Genomic DNA, 26,289 nt, shown 5'->3' on the forward strand with positions numbered 1-26,289 from the left:
TTCTGCAGAATGATCACGAGTACCAGACACCTTATGATTTTACTTTTTAGCAGCCTTAAAGTTATTTAAAATTACGAGGATCTGCTCACTCAGCAACATGCCTTCCTTTACCTTATTAAGTTCCCTCTGCAAACCTGCATAGCTACCAACACTTTTCTCTTTTTCCTTTCTCTCTCTCTCTTTTTTCTTTAAAAATCTTTAAATGTAATTCTGGCAATGAGTAAGAAGAAAGTAATCCAGATTACATGGCTAACAGCACAGTATATCATCTACCCTTTGCAGTACAGCTTCTTATCCACTGAAGAGGACGAGCAAAGGAAAGTTAGTTTGGGAGTAAAATCAGCAAAGTTAGCATGTGAGCATTCTTTTACAACATTGATATGCAGGCAGGAGATATTCAGGCAAAAAGCTACCATCATAAGGCTTAGCATTAGAGTTTTTTTCATGCATGTGAGAGAAAATGAGTAGTAACCTGCTAAAGCAAGCTGACAAAATAAGCAGTTGTGTCCTTTCTGATTCTTAGAAGGGTAAGAAACCACACAGTCTAAAAAACAATTGGCAATTTTTGCATGATGTAGAATATAGTCACTATTATATGCAATGCAATGGTTGCTTTTCAGAAAACAATAAAAAGAAGCAACATGTAAGGTCTAGAAAATTTCAAGCAAAATTTAGTTATTGTCAGCTGCTTCCATTAACTCAGACAGTGGCTGTTGCACTAGAAAATATTATACAGATTTTTAAATCATCACAGGTAACTGAATACGATACTTTTATGTATAAATATTCTAGCACTCTAACAAATCTTCATATAATGCAATTTTTAGGAAAAGATCTGGTAATTAGCAGGTTAAGGTCTTAATCTAAATTGAAAAAAAAAATTACCTGCTCCATATTGTCCCTTTTAATCATGAACAAGATGAAGTTTAAGTTTAGGAATGGAATTAGAAGGGAGAAGAACTTTCAAATTTGTGGAAAAAGTGCAGAAGTCTCATGGTATAAAAAGATCTTAGACATGTCCTTTGTCAAAGACCTAGGCAAATCTAGGCAAATGCATCTGCCAAAGCTGGGCCATACCTCTTTACGTGACTTCAGTCCCTTAAAACCCTGAGTGTGCTTTATACAAAACAACTTGAAAACACCAGAAGATTAACATTAAAATAAGGCAACCAGCATTTGGGGAGTTTCAAGTAATCCTGTCTGCAGCTTGGTGTGTGATAAAAATGTTCTGAATGTCTCCCATCAGATTTGGGCTGATCAGTGATGACCATGGTATTTGATGGTACCTAATTCCTTCTGACCTTCAGTAAGATACTTGATTTTCACTTTCACAAATCTCCAATTGTCTTACAATAATTCATTTTACTGGGGATTTGCTTCTCGGGGTTTTGCAGTAATGACATTCTGTTTTCCTGTCCCCAGTCTTACGATGGGCTCCACACAGGTGTAAAATTCTACACAGTGGTGCCAGGATCAGGCTGACTAAATGACAAAGAGACGGACAACTGGATGAGAGCATAAATTCATATGTATTTCCATTATTTCGGCACTGGGCAAAAAGATTTCTCTATTGACTTCCCCTCAAAGCCACCGAGAATAAAGCTATAAAAGAAGATTATCAAAAAGTAGGCCATCTTGCTCTGCTTGTCATATTCATGTTGCCATTTCTCATTTTCCAGAGGTAAGACATTTCAGACTGGATTCAGAGTGGATGACTGGTACAGCACGCTGTGGTGATGCATGCCTTCCTCTTAATCTCAGTGCACAAATTACGTCTTCGCATACCAAGGGATATAGATATGCTTATCATAGGAAACAGATATTAGGGGACAAAGTTGGCTGAAGACAGGGGACAATGTCAAATTTCTATAGCATGGCCTAACGGTGGGTCATGTTTAAAAAAATAAAAAGATAAAAAATAGAGAGACATGTATCAGAATCTAGAGATATCCCATAGGAATTTCTCATCTCTATGGCAGAATTTACCACTTTAGCAACATGCATATTTCTCTCTCTATTCTCAGCATATGAGAACTGCCAATAAAAGCTGCCTTTCAGCTTCCCAGATAAAACTATCTATTCCCCTCTTGCTTGCTTTTTTCCCTGAAAAAACTTCCTTTGCTTTTTAACTGTGGAGCAATGGGGCTCCAGATCTTTTAAGTCTGTGATGAAACCTCAGTTACACAGTTTATCAGCTGAATCCGTAAATTAACAATGCCTGTATCTCTAGGCCATCACTCTTCTCAAATAATAGGATGTTGGATCATTGCCCTTCTGAGTGAACATCAAAAGTTGTGTCCAAGAAGATGTGAAACACAGCTTCAAGAAGAATAAAGGTGAGGACAGCAGAGGCACACAGAGTTGCAAGTACAACTGCTCACTTCACAAAAAAGGTGGCAATTCTGTGGGTGGCAAAATCAAACAGAGGTGGGAGTGTTACAGCCATGATCTTCGATGCTTTCTCAAGCACTGCAGAACTGAGATTCTCACCTCTCATTTCAACATTTGACAGAATTTTTTTATAAATCAGGCACCTCACAAATGAATTCCATTTTAATACCCTTGATAAAGCCTCTAAAGCCTCCCTTCTAGTAGTAATTTTCTGCTTTCTGCTTTCTGCTTTATAAACCACCAGAAAATCCATATGTTTCATGTTAATTCTGCTGCAAATGCCTTGAATTGAATATGCTTTTAGAAATTTTTTTGTGTGGTTATGAGTTTCCAGCCTTAGAAGCTCTTGTTTTGGAGACCTGCTCCGAAGGGCAGGTTTCAATCTTGGCTTAAAACAAAGATATGCTCTGCTGACAGTTATCATGGAGATCTAGACAGTGAACTCTTCTTTCCTACAAAGAAAGTGTAACCCAGTTTCTAGCTTAATCGTTATTGTGATCCCTTCCCACCACTTGCTTTCCATTGTTATGCAATAACCTCCTTTTGTTAAAAGCGATGAGGTTAAACTGTGTCCTGCACTGGTGGTCTTGAAACTTTGTGGCCTCTCACAACACCCATGCACATGACAACGTTCAAAAACATTCTTAATCTTTCTTAGGACAGGAATCAAACTCCTGAATAAATCAGGAATTACTTTTAGTGGAAGATGCTTCCCTAAATTACATTTATGCAACTTATTACATTTCACATGAAGCATCAGAGAGGATTATGGGAAATAGGATAGCACCTTCTGTAGGTATGTATTTCCCATAGAAGCCATTAGGGCAAGTTTATTAGCCCATCGTGGTTGTAAATAATGAATTCAATTCAATATTTGGGGTTACCTGGGGTTTAAATTGGTACTGATCTTAGTCTAATGTTTCCAATTTCAGGAATTGAAACACATTACTGTATGCCTTTGCCAGCATGCAAAATGTTAATCTTGATAGATTACATTAATCTTTATAGAGAGCACTTTTTGCTCCACTTATATTTCAGGATCTTAACTCCTCAACATAAGGATGCTTTAGCTCTTTATATTGAGAACACTGCACATTTATTTTAATTGGATAACTGAGCTTTTCTGCTTACTGAGCTGTCTGCCTGACATTTGCAAAATGCAGCTTTTTTTCCCCAACATAACCTAACTGTTCATTTTTATAAGGCCTGTCATCCAAAAGGCAGAACCTAATCCTTAATTAGTTGTCATATGTGTTTAGATGTTATACATCATCCATTGGACTGAACTGTTTGGTTTACTGTCCTTTCATAACGTCCATTAAATTATTATTTTTGCATCCACTTATGTTTTATTTAACAGTCTTCCTGTGTACTGAACTCCTGACTTATAGGCCTTTTGCTAAACATTAAATTGGTTAGGCATGCAGGCTGCCCAGGCAATGCATGGGTAAGTCAAAGCTAACAGAAAGCAAATTAAACCAAGTCATAAGCAGTGCTGAGCAGCAGACTGGAGTGCTGTGAAGTACCTTAAACACAATGAGCTTTTCTCCAGTTTGGATTTTCAGCTGTAAATCTCTTTTGGAATGAGGACCCTACAACAAGCCAACCTGTCTCATGGGAAAGAAAAGGGACACTTCACTGTCATCCGATCCCTGTTAAGCAAGCAATGGGGTCATGGGGGCATCTTTTCACTCTGACTGATGTGGAACAGGGACTGGAATCCAGGGCAGAGTCCAAATCAACAGACTATTGAAGAAGTGTTTCTCAATGACTGATTACTTAAGTAAAATGGAAAGTCTTTAATAGAAGAACTGAGAATGACTTGACATAATATACACATGGAAGCTACATGTGGAAAAGAAACCATTCCTGTATGAAGTTGAGCCAAGAGGAGATGATACTTAAAACTTTCTCCCACATATATTTGTGAGTCCTTTGAGCACGGTTTCAGTGGGCATGTCTCCACCTCCCCTTCCACCCAAACTCTCATTCTTAGTACCCCTACCTAACTGGGTACTGCAAACCACATAAACCAAGATCACCTACCTTGAGCACCCTGATACGATATTAGGAATCTGAAAAGTTTGACAGCATCTGCTGAAGAGAGCTAAACAACAATGAAAAAATAGCTAAACAACAGGAGCTCCTGGCCCTGAATGCTGCCTGACTGGACACCTAAAATGACATTTCCAGGACCCTTCATGGATATAATTCGAAGTATCTGCTCTTCGCGAATGGGTAATCTGCATGTTTTATTGCTCTGTTGCATAGCAGGAGTTATAACCTAGCCAACTAAAGCAAGTGGTGAAATGCTCAGGTAGTCACATCACTGTTTCAACTACACTGCCATTGCGTTAGATTCATCCTTTGTGTTGATATAGGAAATGTACCCACATACTTAAATACAAACCAACATGAAATAAAAGCCTTTCTTTTCCAAGTAAGAAAATAAAAACCAGCTCTTGGATGTAGAAGTACTATTAAACTTTTTCCTCCCCATGCTAATCTCAGTCTTATCTCATTAGAAGAAAAGGTTCAAGCTGATGATATACTGGCACGTACTACCTAGATTTTTTTCTGATCCTAGCCTGGGTCCATTGTGCTCTTTGTGAAGTGCTGCAGGACAATTATTGGTATGCAGAGGACTAGGCAAGTGCTGGAGAGGCATAAAAGCTGCCGGAGAACAATTTCCTTTTCAGACAAAAAGCAAACATCTCCATTGCTGTATGAATCAAGTTGTAAGGACTCAAATTCTAGTCTGAAAAGACGTGGCATAAAGCTCATGTTATAGTGAGAGGTGAAGCGTATGCCCTTTAGGAATAAATGAAGCATTATGATAAACTTTTATAATACTGGTAAGATGACTGGTTTTGATGACACTTTCATAAATTCTTCAAAGACCTCCCAAAATCATTGTCTCCCTTCTGATCTCACCTCCCACTCAAATCTTCTCTTCCCACTGAAACAAGGTTGCTTTTTATTTTTTTTTCTTCTTTTTTCTTCTCTCCACCTACCAAAATGATGATATTTCAGCTCTACTTCAGGGAGGAAAGAATTTGAACAGCCTTTTTTCCTCATGCATCTGTACTGTAAAACTGAAAAAATGTGGCAATAGGAACATGTCAAACTTGCAAAAAATCACTTGAGGTAAGAAACTGCAATATGGCACAACAGCAATTCACACTGAAGACAAAGTTCCCAGAAAGTTAAAGGAAATTAAATTCTAGTTAAAATATTCCACATTTTACCCAAATATGAAGCTAATAAACATGGACATGGTATACAGGGACAGTTCTAAGATTTCCTAAAGAGATTCAATTTAATCTTTGCTATACGATCTGCTACAATTAAAGCAGTATTAGAACTTCAAATAATTCTTTTTCTTTATTTTTATTTTATTATTTTCTTAATTTTATTCTTTTATTTTTATTCTTTTATTTTTATTTTATTATTTTCTTAATTTTCTTTTTCTTCTCTTGGTTACACATAATGTTTTGCTTATTCTCTGGCCAATTGTTCAATAAATACAAAGTTTTTGTTCATTTAGCATGTGTTGGCTACTTGGCCAAGAAAGGAAGCACTACTGCATTAAATCATAAATAATGATGCCAGACAACATGTAGATGAATCCAACCACATGAAAATTATGTGGTGTTTCAGGTTCTCTGTGTGTGTGTGTGTGTGTGTGTTTGTGTCCCACTCACGTTTATCTATTCACATGCTTCTCACCTTCCTTCAGTCTAAACCTTACTCACTATTACTACCTTTGTCATTTCATCCCGCCACCAAAGGAAACACTGCCATTATATCCCTCATGCATGGTGTGGAGAAGAGTACGCTTGAACATTTAGTGCTCATATTTCATATAAAGATATAAAGTAAGCATAACGTAATACCTCCCCACCATTCTTGGCAAACGTCAGGGTTTCTTCTCTTCACCTTTTCAGAAGGATCCAAGCACTTTTTAGAGTAAAGCTTGCTGCTAAACTGCAAAACATGCAATATTTAATCCCTTATTTTTATGTCTTCTCTTCCTCTGCTAAATTACAGTATAATAGGAACTGAGGTAGAAGAGTTGTATAGTTCTGGTGGCATGCATGTGACATGATTAATGGCACATTAAACTCATCAGCCTCATCATGGCCTTTTAGACTGATGGGTAAGTCTAGACCTACAAACACATAGTTGTCTTTGCTACGACTTGGAAGACAAACCTGGGAGTGACAAGAAGGAGCCTTCCAGAACTGCAGAAATTCCACTGTTGTTTTCAGATCAACAGAGTTATCTTTCCTTCCTCCCCTGTACTTGAAGGTGCACAGAAATAGAAGCTGTCCATGAAAAAGACAGCTAAACAGCAGGCTAACTCCCATCCATCACCAGAGAGAAGTAGGGCAGGGCCCAGCTGAGAGCAGCGGGCACATACTCATAGTAACTGGCCCTCCCCAGTAATTGGTGCTCCCTGAGCAGCACTTGGCTGAGCAGCTACAGTCACATTTCATCTCAGAGGTCAGGTGCAGTTCAGTGGTATTTGTGTGATCCACTTCGATGAAATGTCCTGTTTAAATGCAGTCAGTTTGGAAGATGCCTTTTTTTTTCTTCCTATGAACAAAAACCAACTCCTCCTCATGTATCATGCAATGTTGCCTGAAAAATACATCTGATACTGGATTAAACTTGCCTTTTTGGGAAGCAAACCTTCAACCCAGTCCCGTGCTGCGTCTCATCGTTCTCACCTCTGAAAAGCAGCAGCAGCCAAGCTTGGGCCTGCTGATGAGGTTATTGCCCCCATCCCACCCACGCGCACAGACACAGACACAGACACCCAGGCATGGCAGCCCCGCTCCCCGCGCCAGCCTGCGCTCCTGGGCAGGAGGGCTGGGCACGCAGGGCAGGCACCAACCTCATCGGGCTCCTCTGCCCAGCCAGGCTCCCAAACACCACTTCCAGGCAGTAAAAAAGCGGTGAACCTCATCAATGGTATATCTGTTTATATCGTGTACAGTATAGATGGTGCAACTATGGAGAGCTCTTCAACCAACACAGTAAAAAAGAAAAGCAAAATGACTTTGAACACCAAAGTATTTTTACCTTTTCAGACTAAGCTTTTATTTTGATATTACAAACCATTTTTCTTTATTCACAAATCACGGTTGTGATATAAACACTAATTTCTAAAGACAGATATACACATTTTCTGGGTTTGTAGGGTGTTTTTTTAAATCTGTTTAGAAGTCACTATATTCCACATATGGTAGTAATAATTTTTTTCATAAGTCATATTATCAGTAGTTATTTATATAAGTGAAAACATTCCCAATATATATCGTAAAAAAATTTCAAATGCTTTTCTTACATAACTATTTCAGACATACATTTTAAAATGACTACTAGGAGTACTGTAGGAGCTTTATAAACAAAATATTTTCTAATATGGGCTGCACCCTCAACCTTTCAAGATTATTTTAATAGACTAAAACGCCATATAATCATTTGGAGAGTGGGAGTTGTAAAGCCATCTCATGAAAATTAAAATCGCAAATAAATTCTGTTATTCCCTACGTTAGACATTTTGTGTGTGCAATTCCAAAAAAGATGTATCATCCACACTTTGAATCGGAAGCCTAACATTTGGTAAACATTTTTTCAAGTCACTTTTATCGTGGTGTTTAAATGAAATATACTTTTTTTTTTTTTTATAGGAGGCTTGTCTCGTATATCTTATATAATAAATGTGGGGATTGAACTCTTAATAAATTTCAGTTCATCCCTCACCAGTATAAATATATGTTACTGCCCCATTTTTCATAGATTAATATAGTCTCTTTCTCTCTCTGTTTCAATTTTAAAGATAATTTATTTTTCGTTCTTAGATATAAATGCTACAGAAACTTTGTTTTCAAATCTTGTGAAACTTTATTGATGGTTATTGTTCAACTGATCATACTGCATGCACATACGATGACAAAGAGAAAGCCTGATCACAAACACTTTTTTTAAAGCAGAGTTGTTATAGCAAGTTGGCAGGTTCACAGCGGTGAGTTGATAATTTACTAAGGTGCTTGCCAGTAGGCACGCACATTACACATGAGGATATAACTATCTGCAGCAAAACTGTAGCAAGACAGTTTTCTGCTTTATTTATTTAAATACAAAAACAAGAAGACCCGTGACAAACACCCCAACTTAGGTTAACTTGTAAACAGGACAACATGGAAAGAGTCCAAACATATGCACAGACAAACTGCAATTTTTCAACTATGCTTGAAACCGCCACCCGGGCACCTGCTCAGCTGCACCTGCCCGAGACCCAGACAAGCAGCCTGCTCCAGCCAGTGCTCGGTCAGAAGAAGGTCCCTCTTTTGTCCCAGTTGAAAAGTTGTCTTGGGCCCAATATTTAGCAAAATGACCTTAGTTTGAAAATTAAATAGGGGCAAGTTGTCATGCCTTGAAAAATTGCAGATTGTTTACACAACACAGTCATGTTTCAAAAAGTACCAAGCTGATGAAAATACCATGATTATCTCTACTCAATGATTGCAATACTTGTAAAATGCTTATATAAATCTGAATATGATTATCATATAATTCCATAAAAATGATACGTCTGTCTCTAACAGTTGGTCTACTAGGCTAAATCTAAAGCGTCATAGGCTGTGTATTTCTAGAACTTAACAACTCCACTGCACGGATGTAAATTTTATACATTTTTTTTTTACTGGTACAAAGAATTTAAGTTTTTATTACTTTCTTTTTTGGAAAAAAAAAGAAAAAAATAGAAACAGTGCTTTTATCACCTTTTTATTATTGTTTTTTTCCCTCCCATAATATAAAAGTCAGCAATGATATCAATAATTTATTTTACTGGAAGAAATATAAAAAGAATGCTTGTTAATGGTCTAACTAGCAATTTTTGCCTAAATAACTAGTTATGGTTAAATAGCTGAATACTGCCTGGTGGAATGCTTTAAAAGGGTGCCTTCGGACAGCTTTTAATCCGATTTTTATGTACAAGTGTCGAGAAAAGCACCCCTAATAAGAACATAACCTTTGGCTTTGAACAAACAGTGAATAATTTAAGACAGCTGATATATGATAGTTGGTGCAGTGGGGCCCCTTTTTGCTTCATAATTAATATTTTAGCCAAACCCCATTCCCATGTCCCCAATTTCCCCCCTCCCTCCCTCTCATAAACTAAAATAAATGTAGATGCAGAAAAAAATGACTACTGTAGTCACTTACACTCTTACAAAACATGTGATAACCCCAATAGCTTAATATTCAGCATATATAATTCATTTACATGATATAGCACTCTTGATTGTGGCCCTAAAACAGTTTTTATTCATATCTAGCAGCTTTCTAGATCAACCACAAAAACTTCTACAGCCAGCAATCAAACTACGTAACCTTCAGAAATTAAAGACCCACAATATTAAAATACACAGAACAAAATATCTGAGGTATAAGATAAAAAATGTAATTTTTCCTCTTTTTAGAGTTGCTAAAATGATGCACTACTGCATGTATTGCAATACCCAGGCCTCGGAAAGCTTCCTTTTTCCCCACATTGGAAGGTTTTTATGGTTTTGTCATTTAGTATGGAGCAAAACGGCTGTATCCCCCTCGGTATATACTAGCCTGTAATGAAGAAAGAACGAGACCGACATCATCAGCATGGCTCCTAGTCTTGGCATCAGTCAAGGGTGCAAAAGCATTCTGAAACAAAGCAATTTGATGGATTGTTTTTTAAATTTACTTCTTTAACAACTAGATTTGCATTTTCATTTGACATTACTACTGCCCCATCTTAAAAGGCAAGCAACGTTCAGAACACCCCACAGCTGCAGTGCCAATGTATTCCAAGGTCAAGGGAAGCTACTTGACATTATTTTTAATCCCCAAAAAACTAATGAGAAGACACGTGAATAAAGTGTCAAATTCCACTCCTGAATGTACACATGCAGCTCCCTCTGATGTCAGTGAAAACTAAGTGCGCTCATCTAAAGACAAAGTCTAGCCTAGAATGGAGATTATTTATGTGTTTCCTTCCTCAGAAACCATGGAACAATTAACAAAAAATATCTCTCTTCCATAGAATTTGTTACCCAATTTCCTATTCTTACAATAAGCACAAAACAGAAGATAACTGTCTTTATTTTACTGAACATTGAGGAAAATTAAAACTTCATTTCTCATTTCTGAGTTAAAACTCTAGAGTCTCAAAAGCAGCAGATAATTAGGAGTTCCATATATTCAATGCTTGAAGTAAATGCTCTGTAATATTTGGATATGGAGAATAGTTCTTTTTTTAATGCACTGAAAGTCATCCATTTCCAATACAGTTTGGTTAAATATACATTTTCCCCTGCTCTCTTGACAGATACAGTTCAGTGCCAAAGGCATTAACACACCTGATAAAAACAAAGTTTCAATTCCTGCCATGTAGGTTCTCTCCCTTCCCTTCCCCACTCCTGTCTTCCCTTTCTCTGTGGCAGGTTTTTTTGGGGGTTTTGGGGTTTTGTTTGGTTTTTTTGGGGGGGAGGCAGCTACCATTTTGGATATTAATTATAATCAAGAAGAGGGAGAAAAAAGCAGTCAAGTTTCGAGCTGATTGACGGAAGCAGCCTGAAATCTTTGGCATGGCTCTTATAATGTAATCTTTGGTGTGACTTGAACCTGGGGGCTATGTAAATGCAAGGCAAAAAAAGAAAATATGTTCTGCATTGACAATGCATTCCGTTAGTGATGGATTTAATTCTCAGAATGACTAATTATTCCATTAAGGTAAGTGCTCAGCTAGGTGATACTTGCAAAATTAGAAATATAATAACTTACATGCAGTACATTGCCAAGAAATTAAGACATTTATCAAGTATACTTGGAGGATTAATGTGGCATTTTAGCTGCCGTTAGCACAAGAGACAAATTCAATTAACTAAAAGTGAGAAGATGTCAACCGTGCTAAGATCCAAGCAGAGAGTGGAGCGTGGGGAGATGGGGAAGACAGTGATGAGGAAGAGGAGGAAATGATCACTTACCACGGCACCAACGCCGTAGGTGGCTGCTGGAGCAAGTGTGTGGTGGTAGGGGTCTGCAGCATAAACTCGTCCGTAACTGAAAAGAAAACGAAGTTGAAGATTAATGGAAAAATTTGTTAAAAGCAGATATTAACAATATTTACAAAATGGTTTTAATGAAATATTCCATTCTATCCAAATTCATTACAAATAAACAAATTTTGCAGTTTCAAAAGCATTATCCTTTGGGAAATGTTAAGGTTACAAATGACAATAAATGTATAATTAGCTTTACTGGACTATTAAGAAAGAATCAGCATCAGGCTGAGGAGGGTGGCTGTGGAACACTGGCAGGCACTTGGCTTTAAGGAACATGCTTATTGCACATTCCTGGTCTTTCTACAGAAGAGACAGTCATCCTAAGCCATGATACTGCACGGCTGAAGTCTCAATTTTCAGGCCACGTTCCTGCTACAAACAGGCAAAGACAGTGATGTGAAAATCAGATTTTTGTCTTTTCTCCCCATACAAAATCCTTATAGTTGAAACTACTTCAAAGCTTCTTTACATGTACACCTGGTCGATTTGCTGGCCCAGTCCTCCTCTTCACCTTGAAATACATAGCCTTGCTTCACAGTCCGCATCTGAATGCAGTTACCATTAGTGAGATGGACATGTCAGCTAGATACAGGTTTCACTGAACGTGTCTAATGTTTTTTCCATAATCAAAGAATTTCCATTTGATCTCAGGTGTCACATATAACAACAAAAGCAATCTTAAAATTATAGTGCTGTCTTGCATACAAGGGCTAATGTAGTACACAGGTTAAGTTTTAATAATACTCCTGATATCTCGCCCAAAAAAGCATTATTTTTTAGCCTTATGTGAACAGTAAACCCAGACTGGTCTCATTCTGCGTAACTAACTTATTTTTCAGATACAAATACAAACTTACATTTTTTTGGAAAGAGGACAGTTGTCCTATTTTATTATCATGTATTTGCTCCTCCGCAAGCGGAATCTCATTAGCCAATTCCCAGGTAATCAGCTGAGGGAAAGCTGAGAAAGGAATGTTTCCATGGCATATGCAATCCTCCACCACCCACTACTGTGGGTCCTGGACGTGAGGTAGAGAAGTGGTCCAGATTACCTGAACTAGACATTCCTACCTAACCAGTGACATCTTCAAGAAAGGAGCAGAAATTACCACAGAAAAGATAGTCTTTAATTCTCCATTTCACTGAGCCAATATTTGCAAGAGTATGACAGATTCATTGCATAGGGAAATCCCAGTAAACCACCTCCTGGGACAACTCTGCTATCTAAAAGGAAAAGGGTTCAGCACTGAAAAGGCAGAGACTTTACATAAACGTCTCTTACTCTCCGACTAAGACAAGGGTCACTGATTTGCAGAAGTTATATGCTTTCCCTTTTCCAAGGATATATAACCACACAGCTTGATGAAAAAAAAGTAGAAAAAAGTTCAGTAAGTACAAACTTCAAAGTGTACATTGGTTAATATTCGGTATTGTGAATAAGACTTTTTTTTCCAGCAACAGAGTCTGGCATTTTGAGCAAATGCAAAGTGTACCTATGTTCCTATAAAGTATTCTATGGCAAAATCTGGATGTTTCACTACAAAGTACAACCATCGTAGCTGAATGCCTTCAGCTGTACTGTCTTGTTTACTCAGCCAATTCAACTTTCTATTAAGGGCTAATACATTAAAAAGGAGTTAATCTGTTAAAGCTATGAAAGTACCACAAGTGCATGCATGTGGGCTCTATTTCTTACCCCACAGCTATGTTTACTTTAGATTTAGGCAGAGAAGTCCTCATACCTATCAAAGATGAATATCCAGGGGCATGCTGGGCAATCACCTACTATCTCATGGTCTATAACTCGGGAAAATATGTGTAAAAGACTTGGATAAAACATATTAATTCCTCTTTTGCATCCAATATATTGATGAGTGAAGGATTAAATTTATATATCAATTCCATTCAAATACTTGGTATCCATGAACACCTGGCTTCCGAAATTATCCAAGGCAGTTAACAACAAGGAAGCTAGGCAGTTCCCACTGAAAAAAATTGAAGGAAAAATAGCTCACATCAGCCTATGTTGGGTAAATGGCACTTGGTGATCCTTTGAGCTGGAAAGGGGGCATAAGAGTTCTTCGAGCAGGTTTGACACTGACCCCATACTCAGGAGCCTTTTTCATTGGAAGAACTTCCATAAACCTCAGCCTCAGTAACCCTCCGCATTAGGATGCAAACATTATAATATTTAGAGGTTTAAAATACTTAGCTTTGATAGTAGCCATAACAGAATCTCGTATGTCATGTTCGTCTACACTGAAGTGAAGGAGACACCTTATTTTTCTCTGTATGCCCATTTTAAAGTCTGAGAATCCATTTTAAACATCATAATTTTAATTCTCTCAAGCCAAATCTCATTCAAACAGTAAGAAAATATCTAGAAAGGGAAAATGATTGATTTAAAGCTAGACTTGTTTCCAGCACTATAAATTTCCCTCATATCCCTAGTAACAAGGAGGAGGAATTGCATGTACTATTATTATACATGCTTTAATGCCGTGACTATTAATTGTAAAGCAATGGGAATCAGTACATTTTCAATTTTTTTTTTTTTTTTGATTAATTGGTATTACTGCAGTACTGAACAAGGACAGTAAATTCAGATCTGCAAGAGTTGCATTAGTTTTGGTCTAATGTAAACCATTAACTACACTGGGACTTACTCTGTGAGCTCTTTTCCCTACTGCTCGGATCCATTGCCTGTTGTAGGGCTGCGTTTTGACCCCATACTGCCTCGCATTCCCACAGGATCCTTCACCATGTCACAGTGCCCCACAAAACTGAAAGTCTAATGGGTCACTCATGGCAGGGGATTAGGTGGCCTAAATGCAAGGGCCACTTGTAAGGCAGGAACAAGCCTGAACACATAGTGCTCAGGCTTTATTAAATTTTTACTATATTTAACCCAACTACGGAAGTAACTAGCAAGTTTACAACACTGACGTAATAAAACATGTTGCTAATAGTATTACATCAATATTTTACAAAAATCTGGACAACTAAGAGGAAAATATGGATAAACAAACACATTAAGCAATTGCAAAAGAAAGAAAAAATGACTGTTTCAACCCAGTATTTACTTCTGAGTACATTTTTATTACTCTTGCCAAAGTAGTAATAACTTATTGTCAGTGCTTTACATTTTTTTTCATCCTACTGTGTAAACAATGTTTATTCCTTAAAACAAGAGAGTTGTGAAGTAATCGTAATGTGAAAATTGTGACCTAAGTTAATCCTTGCTCCTTAGAAATAATGATGTTTTGCATTTATATTATGATGCTGCTGAAGTTTGTACTGTGATATTAACATTAAAAAGATATTTCAGAATTAGCAATGATTTTATTCTTGTTAAAATAAGAAACACTTCTTCCTTTTCTTTTACAGGATATTGAAATTCCACTTGAACAAATGTGTGCAATGTAAACATAAAATAAAATAAAATGTAAAAAGTATTCTTCCAAATCTTCTGTAAAAGAAAATAAAGTATATAAAATTAATTTTGAAATTCTCACTCTTGTACCCTCCTAAATACACTTGACATGTAAGCATATACATGGAAGAATATATTTCCAAAGGGGAGAGAATACATGCTCAGATATTATCTGGGAAAAAAATGCATTGAAATTCCTCTGTGATGAATAGACTTTTTTTTCTCCTCAGGGTGACCTCTACCTTCAGAATATGATGGTTTTATTATGATTAATAAATTTCATTTCCACAGAGGAAAGGAACAGTGTCAGCTTAAACTTAAAGCAAGTGGGTTTCTTTTTAAATGCTAATTTTTAAACACGCCCTTGCATGACACCAAATTTAGAAGCTCAGAAGGTTAGCAGAATAGATTCTGATTTCCATGCTGAAAATAGTAAGAAGGATTTAAACTATACTGTCACACTGAAAATCAGTAAGCTAGTTCAGTCACATAGTCATTGGTTCATTTGTTCATGATTGTGCCAGCATGCTTATTTCTCATTAAAATTAGTGGCATTTAAATGCTTTGTGATAATTTACACTGGAAATAATCATTCCAGGTAAACAATTTACTAAAATTTAGGACATGCAAATGGCAAAGTATTCTGAATAAATTAATAGCCGATGCAATTATCTGTGTATTTTACAGAATGTTAAATCAATGTATCAAAACCAATATGTGCACTCACAATTTCTTGTCTAAGAAAACAGCTGATGAACAATTTTGATGCACCACTAATTAGAACAATTAGAATAAGTTCCACTATTTTCCAGTATATCTGGAACAAGTATTCAGGAAAACAAATAGTGTTTGCTAGCATTTTGTTACCATACTGGCACTGGTTCTTAAGTAGCTGGACTAACACCTTACTGGGAAATAACTAAGAAAAAAATCAGTGTAGCCATGCTAACATCTGTAAATGCAGCTCTAAACTGTTCACCAAAAGCTCAGTGTATAGTATACTCTTCTTTACTCATGCTATGTCTCAATTGCTTCAAGCATTTTCAGTACAGGGTTTAAAATTGCTAAAATACTACATAAAAGGACAATTTGTGGTCCACTGCACACATAAAGAGAATTAAAAATGGTAATTGGTTGTGAGATTTATTTTAGTAGGGCCTTTGAAACTGAATCTCTCTCTTTAGATCATCTGTAGTAGGTATTGCTGAAGTCTCTAACAGAGAAAGTATGTGCCTCTCTAATTGCAATTATCATTTTAGGTTTTTAAGTTCTTTGGTACTATGGCTGTATTTCCCTACACACCTAGGACAGACAGTGGAGTTCTGACACTAGTGACATTTAGAAACTCCTTAATAATATACATACTATAGGGTTTAATAACAACATTAACAAGGAAAAATTCACAGTATCGAATATGAAACAAGTTAACACATTTTCCACAAGTTATTTGACAACTATAGAAGGAGAATTTTAAACATGATTTTATTTTTTAGAAATTTGATGCACATATCTTTCCAATCACTATCGTTTCCCCCCTTGTTTTAAAGCCTAGATACTGCTAGAAGAACTATAGAAAATGATGAATCTATTTAAGAACTATAAAAAGAGAAGTTAACAATCTGGTACTACCTCAGCTAAATCTAACTCTGATGTAATCCCCCATTACTTGCCATATTACAAGCAAAGCATATGTATCACTGGAAAGCTCATATTTCTAACTTTTCCACAATATTATCCACTCTTTACTAGCTTTGATTACAATTGAACAATCAAGTAACAAAATTGCTGCTCCTTCAGACATATATGTGTTGAATCTTCAACCAGAACAACCTTAAATTACTGACATTCTTGTACTGACAATTATTACTAAATTTCACAAAAAGGCAACCGAACGAGTGAGACTTGGCTAAGTACGAGAGGGTAGAGTATAGTGCAGGGTGCTTTGGTATTCCTGCCCTGCTTGTTCACCCAGAAAATGAGCACTATTGCAGGATGTGCCTCTTGCTGTTGACAGGTGGCACGGAAAGGATAATCCACATCTTTCCTCTGTCAGATCTTAATGCAGAATTGCAATAAAAGTTTAGACAAAGATGTGAAGATTTTAGTAAAGAGTTGGAAGGAATACAAGGGAAGCAAGGGTTACTTGGCCTTATCCAGATAAACGATTCCAGTAACTAACAACTTGCTCTTTCTCTTGGTCACGTATCTATGATGACATCAAGACAGATGACATGAGCAGCAGAGCTCCTTCGTATGTGCACCAGTTACACACCACATTGCTGAGCAGTATTTTAACCTCAGTGGGTCAACACTGTGCAGCAGTGGTAGCCCTTTAACTTAAAATTCTTTACTACAGTAGGATGGTATCTGCTTATGGTATTCAAAGCATGTGCAACCAATCCATTTATTTCATTTTGGATATTAATACCAAGCAACTTTAGGCATTCCAGTCACCTGAATGAGCAACGAGTCTCTCTGTACATCTCAGAAGGCAATGACAAAAGATGTCTATTCTAAGTTTTTTCTTAAGACCAAGGAAAATGATTGAAATTCGCTGATAAAAACAATTTCTAGTAATTTTCCTTGATTTTTAAGGTTAAGAATGCTAAAATCCTCTATGCAAAGTTTTAAATGCACAATATTAAAGACTAAGATCATTCTACAAGGAGGGACCCATAAAATATTTTGTTGCATATCATCTTCCTCTTTCACTTCTGATAATGCTTTACAGATTCGTGATGTGGGGCAGAAAAAGAATTGGGAAGAGGTAGTAGAGACAGACAGCACAATGAAACAGTAAAACTTCAAGGTATACTGCAGTGCTGAACTCCTGTATACCTTGAAAGCCATGAGGGATAGGGCAATAATAAAAGATTTCCATGAAGGGATCTCCATAAATACATCATTGATGAAATATTAAAAGCAGTCTCTACTTTTTCCTGCAGGTTGGAGCACGAAGAAACTTAAGAAGCTTATTCAGAATTTTCTATATACAGAGATGAATTTCAAATGCTTGACTGTTTACTTATTTATGTCACATCTGAATTTGGCCAGTTAAGTTTTCTTGCTAATTGATGGGCATGTTTTGCAGAAATTTTGGTCATTGATGCTCAGACCTGCTTTTAATTTTTATTTCTGTATGCCAACCTGTTACTTCTTTTGAAGTTTGTTAGATGTTTACAGCCATCCAAAGTTGAGCTGCCACCTTCTTAAACATTTAAATAAATATGGTTGATGTTGGTTAATTTGCAGAAATATAGAAGTGCAACAAACAGCAGCACAGGTGACTTCCCTCCTGAGCTGATGCTGAATAACTGCTATGGAACAATCCCAGGGACAAACCTCAGCTTAAAGGCTTTTTCTCAAGTTTCAGTCTTGCTGTCTGGATTTACACAAATGTGGGGATTTCACTTGATGCCTAGTTAAAAATCTAACATAGTTCTATGCTACCAATACCACCTTTCTGTATAATCTCTAAGGAAGTTAGACCTTATATAAACTTTATAAAAAAAAGCCACTGGGCTTGTCATCAAGTGACACCTAAAACCAGCTGTATTACAATGAAAACCAAGTATTTTCCTATTACTATCGCTGTTACATTTTGGGACAATAAACCCTGAATAAATTCTTATCTAGTTCAATAATAAATATACCGAGTACTTTGTTTATTAAATTTTAAAGTGGTATTTTGTGCTTGAGTGTAAAGTTCTGTAGTATGCAATAATACTCTTTTTTTTTTTTTAATATTTTAAATGTAATATGATAATCTCAAGATACCAGAAATGAATCCTTGTTTATTTAATGTACTTGTATATAATCATACACAGATGCACACACACAAACCACCTTTCCTGTGTACTATTTTCAGGCTATCAGAGAAAAAAATTCTGGTTGCTTCATTAAAAAAAAAAAAAAAACAGTACAGAAGATGCACACATGCTTACAGGCACTTGTTGAGGGCAAACACAGATTATTCACTATTTCTGTTATCAAAGGAGCTTCACATTGCAAATCCTCCGTTTACAAATCACAGAACCTCAGCTTTACTTAATCTTGTCATGTTGTCACATCTGACTAGCCATGCGAACTGACCTAGAACTGTAAGCACAGGGAAGGCAAGCTGTCAAAGAGATAATGACAAAGATGCCAAAAAGGGCTGCCAGTGTTTTCACTGGGCGAGAAAAAGGAATGAATCAAACTTCATGAAAGAAGAACAGAGAATAATCAAAGTGTTTCCTGATTTTTGTCAACTGATCCAATAGCTGAACATCTTTACCACACAACTGCCAAGAGCAGTAAAAGCTGTAACAAATGGAATTCCATATAAGCAACTATTTACAGCAGCAGTAAACGCAAGTTTAAACTGCCAACATAAAGGACACTTGAATTTATAGAAGAAGTTTAATAACGTGCATTAGTACAACATTTCCTAGTCTTCCCAGAGCAAAAACTTCAGTATCTGCTATTTTTCACAGGGAAAAGCAGTACAGCCTTAAATAAATACTAGCACAAAGACCTTACAGATGCTCCTTCATCTTCATTTTTTATTTTATCTGATTAGTGGAAGAGCATAACATAATAATAAAAGCATCTCACAGAAAATGGTTATTTTCCCAGTCAAATTGCTTCATGAAATGAAGTCAAACTCATAGGCAGCAATACTGAAAGGGAAGAACATCTCACAACGGAACATATGTCTTTACACAGTAATTCAAAAAGGCTAAAGGAAATATCTCTGAAACTGCATTTTTCCAAAGCAGTTTGGATTATATGTACTTCTCAGAAATTCCTTTGAAAGAGTATAATCTGATCAATATCTCCTACCAGACACATGAATAAGTCAATGATGAGATGTATGCAAGCATGTATGGCAAAACTTTGACCAGCTACAATCATTTATCTGCCGTAGCAGAGGTATGCCACAACAGGCACCTTAACTATTCTAAGCACTTTGTCAAATATTAATTTGCTTTTAAATAAGTACCTCCATATTTGCTATTTTTTTATGAACTAAATTTGTGGTAGTGTTAGTGTTGACAAGTTAATGACAGTATACAGGAAAATTGCAATGACTTGAGCAATTGCATTGGTTAAAAATTGCCAATATTCTGTTCAAACTGTTTCAATAGTACAAACTCCAATGATTGCTTCTTTAAGCTGCCTGCTTTTATGAAATGTTTTTCCTAGAGTTATAAAATTAAACCTTTCAGAATGTTTAATCTGTTTTGGAGACTGTATCTTTCTCCAAATGGAGGTCAATAACTTAATCTAAGACTATCAACTTCTAAAGCTTTCTAATGCATTTCTTTTGCACACACACACACACACAATCCCACCTCCTGGGGATGATTCTGCTCAAATATGTAAATAAATGCAGTCACAATTGGACAGATGTTATATCCACTTCCACCATACTTCATTCCAAATTTAGGTTTATATATACACTTGCTTCTCTCTCTGTTATTTCAAAATCATAAACTGCATATATGCTTGGAAGAAAAATAATACCAGGCATACAACTGCACTGGATTTTTTTGTTTGTAGATGGAAGTTGGATAACAGTGAAAATTGGAGGAAGAAAGAAAGAGTGATATAGAATAATGATCCTGTCCCATATTTACAAAAAATCATAAAATGTAATATGCAGGTACATCCTAGAATGCACTTGGAAATATACTACAAAATATTTTTTTCTTTACAAACTATGAATTTTGATCTTACAAAACGTAAAAGAAAAAATATATTGAGCACTGATTTGAAAAACTCATTAAAAATGTTAAAGATTCAAAATGAACAATGTTCTGTAACCAACATGTAAATAAACCATGGGTTTATTCTGGGTCTCATTCTGATTTTTTAGGAGCCTGATAGGGCAAGATGCCCATTGCCCCCATCAGCAAGGAACCTCAGCATTAATTTTCCCCTAATGTACCCATTGTCAGAGATTTGCTAGAGGAAGGTCTTCAGAGATCCTTGTTAAAATTCCATCATCAAACTGATATAAGAGCTTTCTGATAGTTTCCCTGCCTCTGTTCTAGTTCAGGTCTGTTTGCAGACATTAAATCATGCCTGCCAGAGAAGATCTATCCCGGAAGCACAGAACTTCTCTTCTGAAGGGTAATTATTTTTAGCCTCAGAATGCACTGGATGCAATCAAGAGTGAAATATTTTTAAATTTCCCATGGAAGGATCCCTCTGTCAGATACTTGAATATGTTTTCTTTATATAATGTGCATGCAAGAAGAGACACACATACCTAAATAGAAATGCGTATATGGACACACTATCCGTTCATTAACACATTTATTTATTCAAGATTACTTTATTCCCAAATCAGAAAAGATGTCATGTGGCTGAGGGCTAAGTATCCTCTGGCAGGAACGATAAAGTATTAGGAAGAGAAGAGTGAATATTACCGACAGAATCACCCAAGACCTTCCCATTTGATGATAAAGTTCAAACCAAAAGTTGACTTGTTATATTATTATTTGAAATCTACAAACACACACATTCGTTACAAGGAAACAATACAAACATACATATACTCACATTTCAAACATTGAGCATATTATCAGTATTTTCACTTTATATCAATTCTACAAACACAGTTGAATTACTATAATGGAGTTTAGAAGCACTAAAAAAAGCACTATAAAATTGTACTGTAAGTGTTTTGCATGCATCTGAAAAACCACAGGAAGGTTAGCTTTGGTTCTGAAAGTTTTTGTATCTCTATATACGCTCCATGTATTAAAACACAAAACATCAGATAATAAATTAGTTGAAAGTCAACTTACAGATTTGAAAGACCAAATGCAACTTTGGCAACTTGTACCACAGGAATATGGGCCAGGGAATTATTTTTTGTAAAGCCAAAAGTCCTTTAAATTCTATGACTAAAATGTAGGTATATAAGAAACAGAAGATACAGGCTTTCATTAGCTTTCTCCTTCAGATCATATTACAAAAAAGGCACCTACAGTCACCTATGGTGACCATATGATATGTTTATCATATGGTCAAAAACATACCTAACAAAAATACCTTATTGTTGAATCAATTCAACAGAGATAATCAACTGGTAAGCTGAAAAGTTTTAATAAATCTATTTCCTTCTGTGTAAAGTTCACTGAATTTACTGATAAACAAGAGCGCTATATTTTTGACTGGGATTCCAAAGTAGTGATATACGAAATATGAAGAATATAGTCTTGGAGACTCAAATTGTGCCTGAACTGAGGGGAAAAAGTGTCTTTATTAGAGAAGTAATCATTGCTTAGAAGGGTTCACTCGGCAAAACAGGAAATAGTTTTCAGGACAAGAAAAATGTTAAAGACCATATGTCTATAGCAAGAGTTCCGAATTAAAAAATTGCTAAAATAATTATATTTATTCTTACTTAGCAAGGCCTAGATTTATAAATTAGTAGCCTCCCTACTACAGCTCACTCTAATCTGGAGCTGAGCAGGAAGCACAAGGGAAATAAATAATGAAAGCCAAAATCCAAGCCTAGTGAGATCAAGAAAGTGTCAAATGTTGACTTCCCAAAATGTATTCTCTTAATGACTTAGAACTTTGAAAAATCTATGTTAAATTAGGTTTTTTTTACAGAAGAACTTTTCAGATTACCACCAAAAATGCTATGGCTAGCATACAGATTATTACAATTTTTAGCATATTTTGGCTTTAGCTATGATCTTCTTTTTCATAAATAGATGTTTTTTATTTGTATCTATGTAGGTCGCTATGGCATGAACAGAAAACTTCACTTTTCATTTATTTCTGATAATGTAAAACTCTATAAATAAACACTTCTTAGTACCAACATTTTGTGTCACACTATATATCCTTTCATCCTTCAATACAAGCAGCTTCTATGAACTCACTATTTTTTGCACAACATTATTGGCAGAATATGTCCCGGCACTGTTACTATTTATTTTGGCTTTTGATTTCTTATATAGTGACATAATACCATCCTTACCTGAATTAAGACTAAGATTGTTCAAACTCTATTGCTTAAAAGAGAGAAAATCCCTTGACATATTCAATATATTTATAAATTACCATTACCTTTTAAAAACATTGTTCATTCTTCTGTACCCATGGCTTACAACATGATAGTATATTAGCAAAGCAGGTAAGACTTTTTACTTACTAGAGAGCGATCCTCTGAAGACACAGACCCTCTCTCCCACTATCTTATCCATAGGATAGACTTTGTGAGTGCTTTAGGGTCTGCAGTACCCTTGTGGGCAATATTTGCCCCCAAAGAGTTGAAAAGAAAATTGTTAAATCTATAGCACTTACAATGTCCTACATACATCTAAGCCTTTACTCTTTTCATTAGTTGTTTGTTTTGGCTTTTTAAAAGTCACAATCTTGATTGTACTGCACAGTAAGTATTTATTAGAAGGTTTAACATATCCTTACTTTTCTAGGCCATATGATATTTAAACTGGAAATAAAACACCAAAGTCAGCAAAATAACCTAATGTCTTTTATATGGCAGAACCTCTAGGCTCAAGCTATAAATTAAAATATTAAACTATTCCAAAGATTTATACTGTGGACTTTCCTATGCTTTCTCTTACGATTAAATGCAGCATGTGAAAAAGGATATTGAGACCTGGATGGATGCATCAAGAAGTATCAATGATTGTTACCTGCAGAGGTGTTACAAGAAATTTCATCTGCTGCAACGAAGACGAATTGATTTCTGCAAGAGAAGATAAAATTCACAATACTGCTTGCTGACTGGGAAATGTGCTAGCTGCCAATTGACTTGATGTTTACAGATGGGGTAGGGTAAGGGTGCTTAATTTTAATGAATGTAGCAAGAAAAAGTGTTGACGTATTTCAGTACTATAGAGTTTATAAGGATCATGAGGTAGACATGCTGGGATCTTTTAAATGAAATAATGGTGACATTTGGATATGGACTATGTACAAACTCTTGCATTGGAAGCTTCATGTTTAGTGTTACAGATATGTCAATATATTTATGAAGTCTAATAAAAATAAAACAGTATTTGTATTGATATAGATAGTAAAGGGCACTACTGCAAAATATGTCAAAAACGTTTTTTGAAAAAAAGTTGTAATTTACTTCGGGCATCTGAAAGGAGGATATTGAAAGTAACATATTTTGCTTTTTATATGTCTAATATGATTGCAATCAGAAAATTAATTTTCTGCTATTTATTAAAAAAATGACGTAGTATATTCTCATATACTGTCATCCAAATACAAACAAAAGTCTTTTGCAGAATCTTAGGAGAATGAGCTAGAGATATGAGTAATTAATTTAATATAAACCTTCTCTTGCAAAATTCTTTTTTAAACCAGGTAACATAAAAAGAGAAATGCTAAATACACTAATATTTCAAAAACTTCAAGAAAACTTCACTATGGCACAAATCCTGACTTGTCCTTTCCAAAGTCAAAGCAAATAGGATTTGGGTTAGTGGAAACCATGTTTAAGGATTAACATCAAATGATTCTTTTATATGCATATACATAGCTTCCTTGAATTATTTTTGTGTTGTCCGGGATTAATAAAGAACCTGGCTGAAGTTTTAACACTTGGGTGCTGTTTTACTCCAAACTGCATGTAGCTCCTCCAGCCTGCACCGCTAGGCATGGTGAAAAACTGACCTTTTCTGTTTTGCACAGCTTTAATGCAAGAGTCTACCAAATAGGAGCTAGAAGGAACTAGTTCTAGCTTGTACTGAGGACTACCTGGAAAACTTAGTTCTGCAAGATGATGAAAGCTCTGTCAAACATTAAGTACTCTGAAGATTCTACTGAAAACTACTCGGTTCAGGAGCAAATGCTTAGTGGTAACAGAACCTTGAGGAGTTAAGCCCTAAAGGAGCAAAATCTAGTTCTATTACTTGACCTCCAATGTATTAAAGAGATTTGAAATTCTCGTTTAGAAATGTGTGAACCTTGTTACTTAGAAGTTCACATTTTGGAAGAAAAAACAAACAAACAATTGGATGTACAGATTGGTAGTTTTGCTCTTTGTTTTGTCATCTGCAGCAATTTCACAAGCTAATGAGATCTACCTAGCATGTAATGCTAGAGAGATGAATTTAAAAAAATGAAGGGGGTTTAAATTTAGCATTATAAATACAAAGCTACTCTGTATTTCATAGGTAGTAGAATTTGTCACTGTATTTACTGCTATCACCTCTTTTATTATCACCTCTTGTGATAATTACATAGAAAGAAACAGGTAGATGTTTGCCTAAAAGGGATTCATCCAGTAGCAACACAGACTTACCAGCTACTGTGTTACAGAAAATCCTATTGATTCATTTCTATGAAGTTATTAAACTTCCCTCTCATCTAAATGAAAAGATCACTTTTGGTTAAAAACTGCCTCTAAAGTGGCTAGCTGAGAATCTCCTTTATCTCTATTCAGAACATTTGTTGCTATGGAAGATTGAGCTACAGACACTATATCTTCAGATGCCAAAGTACAGAATTATCTGTCAGAATAGTATGCTGGTTTAGTTATTTACAGAAAGACCCCAGAACACTAACTGCTATTTGTCTATTGGAAGTACAGATGTTATTGAAACTGTTCTGAAATCTTACTTTTTATTACCAACTCTTTACAAATTACAGATAGAAAATTAGTTTTAAAAAATTTAACCCAAACTGATATCTATTTTAAAAAAAATCTACCATAAACAGTCCTTGTTATACTGCTTCAATTTACATAGGAAGGTACTATTTTCCCTCTATTTTGCTTTTGCAAAATTCATTTCACAACTCCATAAATCAATTTTAAAAGTAAGGAGAAAGTTACATATTGGTCAACATAGCAACTGTGAGAATGAAAAGTAAGACTAGATGCTCAAGTTCAATAAGGCAGTTCAACGTCTTATAACTAATTAGGTGTTAGTGGTAACAGTTACAAGAAATTCTTTAGTGGTTTGATGGCTTTAATGTTTTTATAGTGGAAGTTTTTTATTAGGTTAAATTCTATATGATGGTTTACATGGACCTAGAGGGGTAACTGGTAATCAAAGTTGTCACTATACACATATATCACACCTGATGTCCAAGGCAAGTATTATTCCTTAGTGTGGACAACCCCATAGTTTGCAAAAGGAGTCTCTCTGAATTAAGCTGACACTGTGGTGCATCATTTTCTATCTGTCTTAAAGTACATGAAAAGCAGACCTGGAAAAGGGCAGCTAACCTAACTCAGTCCTTCGCAAGTGTAGGGTTGTTCCCTTTAAAGACCAATTTTATGCGCTAACTGTATTGAGAGTACGAACCTTAAAAAACTCACAAGAAAGGGATGGTGAAAATTCATGATGCAGTTTAGGTTGT

The 26,289-nt window shown here is 35.8% G+C and overlaps 1 protein-coding gene across 11 annotated transcripts in view; it reads right to left on the minus strand.

Moving 5' to 3' along the window:
* Window positions 1-9,980: 9,980 nt before the first annotated feature.
* RBFOX1 (RNA binding fox-1 homolog 1) overlaps window positions 9,981-26,289 on the minus strand; it is a gene marked incomplete at both ends in the record, with an annotated part of 1,359,850 nt that continues 1,343,541 nt past the window's right edge. For 9 of the 11 annotated variants that reach the window (XM_082312182.1, XM_082312184.1, XM_082312191.1 and 6 more), the window contains 2 exons: window positions 9,985-10,107; window positions 11,430-11,505. In XM_082312182.1, coding sequence (XP_082168308.1) covers window positions 9,985-10,107; window positions 11,430-11,505 — 199 coding nt within the window. Of the gene's footprint in view, window positions 10,108-11,429; window positions 11,506-23,606; window positions 23,660-26,289 lie in introns of all 11 variants that reach the window. The other 2 variants (XM_082312185.1, XM_082312192.1) reach the window with 2 other exon arrangements.

This window comes from Platalea leucorodia (genome assembly GCF_965183815.1).
Source record: "Platalea leucorodia genome assembly, chromosome: 5".
NCBI classification, from domain to species: domain Eukaryota; kingdom Metazoa; phylum Chordata; class Aves; order Pelecaniformes; family Threskiornithidae; genus Platalea; species Platalea leucorodia.